Source organism: Pediculus humanus, genomic scaffold (assembly GCF_000006295.1).
Source record: "Pediculus humanus corporis 1103172107445 genomic scaffold, whole genome shotgun sequence".
NCBI classification, from domain to species: domain Eukaryota; kingdom Metazoa; phylum Arthropoda; class Insecta; order Psocodea; family Pediculidae; genus Pediculus; species Pediculus humanus.
The window spans coordinates 90,853-98,014 of record NW_002987066.1 but is presented as its reverse complement, the minus strand read 5'-3'; the positions used below and the strand labels follow the sequence as shown (position 1 = coordinate 98,014).

The following is a 7,162-nucleotide window of genomic DNA, read 5'->3' as shown; positions in this document are numbered from 1 at the left end:
AGAAAAAAAAAAAAATTTTTTTTTTCTTTTTATTCAATTACAATACAAATCTTCCATTTTGACTTTTCATCTTGATTTTTATCATTTCAAACATAATTACACACCCACACCCACTTAAAATAACAAACAACAACCACACAATACAATAACAAACGTAATCATAATATTAATATAAAAATAAATTTTTCTTTGAATTCGTCCATTAAATTCATTTTCTTTTCGGTTTGAACGAAAAAAAAAATGGCGGAAAAAAAGAAAGAAAGGAAATGAATGGAGGTCGTCTGCTAATTCCTAAACCTCGCGTAAACTATTATTATTATTGTTTAAAAAATAATACGTTGATGAAATACAACAACAGACATTTACACGTAAAATTCCAAAGAAATCGGGCAAAGAAAAAAAAAAGAAAATGGCGGAAATTTCGACGTAAAAAAAACTTTACCTTACTATAATTATAAATAAATAAAATTTTTTTTTTTTGTTATTGTATAATAATCTTTTCTCCATAATATTTATCCAGTAATTATACATTTAATGAAAAAAAAAGAAATTTTTATTGTTTATAAATTTGAATAAAAATTAAAAAACCTTTACTTTGTTATTATTGTTAATAAAAATTATGTAATAACGAAAAACACGCCATAAAAAACCGCACATACACACAAACTTTGTGTTAAATTATTTTTTACGGTTTATTTATTATTTCCCTCCCCTCCCCATCCTTCTCTCCCCTCCTCCCTCATCTTTCCTCTTCCGAAAATTACGAAACGTAAAATTTTTAATTATTATTAACTTTATGAAAAATAAAACGCGACAAACGGTGGAACAAAACATTTGAAATTAAAACTTTATCAATTTTTTTTTCTTTTCCCCTCACTCCAGATAATGATTTAGACGACGGTCCTGGAAGTTCTAAAAGGAGAAGATCTCGTACCAATTTCAACAGTTGGCAACTTGAAGAATTAGAAAGAGCATTTTTGGCGAGTCACTATCCGGATGTTTTCATGCGGGAAGCTTTGGCAATGAGATTAGATTTGAAAGAATCAAGAGTTGCCGTAAGTATTACAATAATTAAATTAAATTATCATCATTATTATCATCATCATCACCATTATTATTATTATTATTTAAATTACGTTTAATCCCTTTCGCCGTCGTGACGGGTAATAAAAACATTAAATTAAAGATTAAATAATTTTAAATCCCGTTCGATGTTGCACCGTGAAAATATTAATAATAATAATTTTGTTTTCTCTTTTTTTTTATCGATAACCGATCGATCGATCGATTTTGTCGTTTAAAAATTTTTCTTGTCGTTAATTGAAAAATTTAAATTTAAAAAAAAAAGTTACTTAATAATAATAATAATAATAATATTCAATTTGATTTGATTTTTTTAATTTTATTTTCCCACTTTGAAATTTAAAATGAAAATGACAAGAATGACGTGATTCCGGTGAGAATATTTCGTGCAAGAAAATATATATAAAAGTATAAATTAAACGAATAAATAATAATAATGATAATAACGATAATGATAAAAACAACAGCAGCAGCAACAGCAGGAGGAGAAAGAAAAATTAAAAAATTTTTTTTGCGTGCGAAAAACAAATAATAAAATTTTTAAAATAATAAATTTCTATTTTCGCGTTATCATTTATCATTAATTAATAAATATCAATATACGAATAAATGATAATAATAATAATAATAATAATAATAATAATAATAATGATGATAAACAATTAAGAAACGAACGACGGCTCTGTTTTTTCACAAAAAAAAAATTAAAACATAAAAAGACGTAATGGCGATGATGAAGAAAGAAAGGGAAAATCACACTCACTCACGCACACGCACGAAATCGTAACGATAAAATTTTAAAAATGGGGGGATGGGGGGGGAAAGGAAATTAAATTTTTTTAAAAAATTTTGCCAACAGCAAACATTAACATTAGCACCTATAAAAAAAAAATTAAAAGTAACACCGAAAGTATGCAAATAGGTAAAATTATAAGAAAATAAATAAACGTTAAAAATTTTTTTAAAAAATAAATTATTATTTTTGGACTCGAACCGACGTTTTTAATTAAGATATGCGGGCCGCGTACAATAAACTTAAGCCACGGGCATAAATCGTATACGCCCATCCTTAAACCGGTCCTTTTTTTTCATCATCATCATCATCATCATCATCATCGTCGTCGTCGTCGTTATTATTATTATTATTATTATTATTATTATTTTTCTTCCTAAAATATAATATGAAAAATTATTATTATTATTTTTTCCATTTTGTTTTGTTTTTACCCTCCTACGCTTTTTTTTAAAATACATTTCCACGCACCGCTACTACCATTTTTTTAAGTTGTTCTGTATAACCGAGTAAAAAAATTTTTTTTTTTTTTGGGGGGGTTGTAACGTACGGAAAGAGAAAGACAGAGAGAGAGAGAGAAAATTTTTTTTTTTTATTTCATATTCCATAAAACAAAATGAAAAAGGAAGGAAGGAAAGGAAAAAAAAGGTAAAAAGAATTTTTTTTTTACGGGATAATAGTTTTTCCTTTTCAAGGTTTTTTACAATTTAATGTAAACACGAAAAGTACAAGAAATTCTAATAGTAAGGGTGAGTGAGAGAGAGAGAGAGAATGAAAAAAAAAAGGTTGCGATGGTGGTTCTTTTTCAGTTTAACACCGAGATTAACCGTACGAGGGGATGAATTTTCGTGTAGAAACCAAGTTTTATGACTCAATCATCTTCCTCCACCTTTTCCTCCTCCTACTCCTTTCCCTCCCCTTCCCCCTTTTTCTTCTTCTTCTTAGTCTTTTTCTTTTCCTTTTCTTTCCTTTCCTTTCCTTTTTTCCTCCCTTTTTTACCTTAAGGGTTGAAATTTAATCACAGTTTATACGTTTAAAACTGATTTTTTTACTTTTTCTTTTGCCCTTTTTTTTTCGTTTCGTTTCTTTTTTCTTCCTATTTAACTTCCCAGAGCTCCCCCCCCCCGATTTTTTTTCTATATTTCGTACCTGAACCGACGATTATATTTTTTATTTACGAACCTTTTTTTAAACCTTTTACCGAAATGAAAAATAAATAAAAAAGGTAAATTTAAAATTTAAAAAATACTCGTTTTTGTCGTGGTAGCAGAAAGTTGGATGCGTAATACCATATCAGACTAGATTAGACAAGACCAGACGAGACTAGACAGAACAATTAAAAAAAATTTTTTTTTCTTTTTTTCTTTTCAATTTCATTATAAACAAAGTTGCGGTCGAGATTTGCAATTAAAAAAAAAAAAAATTTTCACTTATTTTTTTTTATTTTTAAAATGTTTTTTTTTTGTACCACCTTTATTATTATTATTATCATTATTATTTTTAATGTAGTGAAATAAATAACAATAAAAACATTCTCATAAATAAAATTAAAAACAATAACATTAAAAAAAAAAAAAGTATTATTATTGTTTTACACAAAAAAAAAAGTCAGTTACGGATTAAGAAGAAAATTTTTAAAAGTGGGGGCAATGACATAAAATGGCGGCGGCGGCGGTGGCAACGTTCATTCGCGCATGTCGAATCTTTTTATATTTAAAAAAAAAAAAAAAAATAATTTCAATTAAAAAATTTTAATTTTCTTTTGTGAAAACTTTTGTAATTATTATAAATTAATAATAATAATAATAATTTTTTTTTTTTTAAATTCATCAAGTAAAAATAAAACGATTTGTTCGTTCTTCAAAAAAAAAAAAAAATTAAAGCAGAATAAACATTATTTTTAATTTTATCAATGAGTAATAAAATCGTAGTAGGAATATTAAATAAGTACATAAATAAATAAAAACCGGTTAAAAATTTTACACAACATCAATAATTTTGATTTAATGCCTTTTCGAAAAGGTTTTTTCCGTTTAAGGGGTTAGTTTTTGTGCTATCAGGGGATGTAAAGTTACCCGATTCCCAATTGCATCATTACGATTTGTGGTTTACGTTCAACCATCTGTCACAATTTTCCTTTTTTTTTTTTTTTACCGTCTTTTATTTCTACTTTTTTTTTTCTTTTTTTTTGGTTTTATTTTTTGGAAAAACAAAATAATAATAATGACATTAAGAAAATGAATCGGAAAACGGAGGCAACTTGTAACTTGCGACGGTAAAACCCAATTCCAGAAAAAACTCAAGAGGAAATGGGTTTATAAAAAAAGTTGCGTGAACCTTAAAAGGTATAATGAACGCTTCAAACATCAATAATACAGCGTGGAAAATTTTAAAAATTGAAACGGAAGCTTTCATTAGCTCTACAGGATCACTTACAACTATGAGATGATGATTTTCAATTGTCCAGACAAGTGGCAAATTTGAAAAATCAAAATCGGAAACCATTGATCGTATAATTTCGGGTTGTTCGATATGGACAAACATGTATACTTAGGAAGGGACATGCCCGATTCCGACAGCGGGTCTATACAGAGTGCTGTGGATTTAACAAACCCCCTCAGACGAAATATTGCCAGTTAATAAACCAGATATACCATCGTAAGGTTATTTTTGCCGACGGTAAAACGAAAAAAAGGCTGCAAGTGTAGAAATACAAAGAATTGAAATTGACAGGATGTGAAAAGGAAAAAAAAAAACAAAAACAAACGGAAACGATTACGGTCATCATGAGAGGATTTAAAACCATGCCAGTCACAACAACAATCATCAAAGAACAATTTTAAAAAGATTTTTTTAGAAACCGTACCGGAAATGGTTTTTGTTTTGAGAAGGTTTACATTTTTCAACAGTTCAATCACCGATCGATATTTATTTTTTTAAAAAAATTGGAAACAAACCGGGAAAGATAAACGTTAAAAAATTTTGGCAATTCCGAAGTCATTTCCGGTCGAAAAAGAATTATAATTAAAATAATAATAATAATAATATTAATATTGTAAAAAAAAAAATTATAAAATTAACGTTTAATAATAAGATTTAACCAAAGTAACAACAACATACGGCTTTTATCTCCCTTTGGGAATCAACTCTTAAACATTTATTTCGAAACGGTCCTTTGTTACTATCACACCACCACCATCACCAGCAGCAAAAGCAGCAGCAGCACCAGAATCCCCGTTTTTCTAACATAAAATTCAACGATTCATCTTTTAAAAATAAATTTTCATTGGTGATAAAATCTTTTTCATATTATATTATCACCGCATTTAATTTTCCTAACGTGAAATTATAATTATCCAAGGGTTTGACAGACAAAGGAAAGCGAATAAAAAAAAAAAATTTCTTTCTCTCTCTCTCTCTCTTTTTGTTTAAACGAAGAGGGTGTAAGGGTTGAATATATAAAAAGAAGTGTTAAAATTTTATTAGTTTTTTGGCGGTTAAAATAAATTTATTTGATTTCAATGATAAAAATTTAAGATTTTTTTAAAAAGATTAAAAAAAAAAAAATTTTCTCTCTCTCTCTCTCTCCCTCTCTCTCTCTGTTTTCGGTTTTTTTCTAAAACGAATTCAAAAAAAAAAGTTTAAATATTTCATAAATATTATTATATTTAATATTCCGACACGAATTTTTCTTTCGAGGTTATAATAATAATAACATTTTATAAAAACTAACTTTATTTTTATTACCGGTAATAATATACATATAAACTTATTAATTTTTTTTTTGATAAAACAAAATTTAATTTATTACATATTTTAAATATATATATATATATATATATATATATATATAAGTAAATTGCAAAATGATTTTATCAAAATTATTATATAAAAAATTAAAAGGGTCGATTTTCACTTGGCGAATCGATTTTAAATCGAGATATCTTATTTCCGGAAATAATAAAAATTAATGAAGGCTCTCCTCGGTTAATGAGATTTTTTTTTAAAAAAAATTAAAAAAAATTTTTTTTTTTTTTGTAGGTTTGGTTTCAAAATCGTAGAGCGAAATGGAGGAAAAAAGAACATACGAAAAAAGGACCGGGAAGGCCGGCTCACAATGCTCATCCTCAAACATGCAGCGGAGAACCGATACCCCTCGAAGAATTGAAAAGAAAAGAAAGAGAAAGGAGGGAAAAAAAATTATTGAGATCTCTAGAAAGACAACAGAGAAAACTTGCAGCCAAAGGCATCGTCGTTGACGTACAAACTCTCAGACGAGAATGGGAGCAACAGCAATTGAGTAAGAAAAACAATTCTAGAAACGTCATGTCGACGGAGGAAAACGCAAATCTTTTCTTGCAACATAACACCGAATCGAATTCGAGTTTGTGCAGCGTGTCGAGCGTGGGTAACGTATCGAATCGTGACGTCGAAATCGACGTCGTCGGTGACGACGACGACGACGATGACGACGATGATATATCATCAATTCACAAAAGCGATTATTTAAACGTGGAAAACGAAAGCGAATTGGAACCGATATCATACGTATCCGGCGAAACGGAAGATAAAACAAACGAAAATCGAAGGCTAACACAAGAGGAACGTATAAAACTCGGTTTTAATTTAAGACTTAACGATAGCGATGCATCGAAACCGGATATGGATTTCGACAATGTACGCAACAACGGTAAACAGAAAGATGGAAGACTGAAAGACTCCGAACAGGAAAACAGTTCGTGTGATAAAAAACTATCAAAGTTAAATAAAAGCGATATGAGAATAAGTGATTGTAGGCAAAATTGTGCTAATTCAATGAATTTGACATTTTCTTTTTTTAACAATCGTTCCATTCTCAACAGCAAACCGAGAAGGTTAAATCCTTTTAGCATAGAATCATTATTGAGCCGAGCGGAAACAATGAACGCGGAAAATAAAGACATATCCGGTAAAATGGTGACGTATCATCATCACCTCAACAAAACAATGCTGCGACTACGACGACGTGACAAATCGCCATAACCAATAAAATTTTGTAAAATTGTTTATAGTCTGCGAAATAAATAAAAAAATAATAATAAAAAATAAATAAATAAATAATATTATTAATAATAATAATAATAATGATAATATTGATAATGATAATATGGGATGATGTGCAAAAAAAAAAAAAATATAAACATAAATAAACATGTGAATTTTTTTTTTCTTTTCTGTATAATTTTCTCTCTCTCTCGAGGTTTCTTAATAATTAAAATTTTTTTTTCTGTTTTTATGTTTCATCTT

At 28.0% G+C, this 7,162-nt stretch overlaps 2 protein-coding genes across 2 annotated transcripts; both read left to right on the top strand.

The window, feature by feature from the left end:
- Positions 1 to 266: 266 nt before the first annotated feature.
- On the top strand, positions 267 to 1,489 carry Phum_PHUM093500 (Homeobox protein EgHBX4, putative; the record flags this gene model as incomplete). Its single annotated transcript, XM_002423855.1, has 3 exons — positions 267 to 276; positions 883 to 1,055; positions 1,442 to 1,489. The coding sequence occupies 3 exons, from the start codon at positions 267 to 269 to the stop codon at positions 1,487 to 1,489; spliced, it is 231 nt and encodes a 76-aa protein (XP_002423900.1).
- Positions 1,490 to 5,846: 4,357 nt separating this feature from the next.
- Phum_PHUM093490 (uncharacterized protein) lies at positions 5,847 to 6,898 on the top strand (the record flags this gene model as incomplete). The annotated part of the gene is made up of 2 exons (XM_002423854.1): positions 5,847 to 5,862; positions 5,940 to 6,898. 2 exons carry the CDS (start codon positions 5,847 to 5,849, stop codon positions 6,896 to 6,898), a joined length of 975 nt encoding a protein of 324 aa, XP_002423899.1.
- Positions 6,899 to 7,162: the final 264 nt, after the last annotated feature.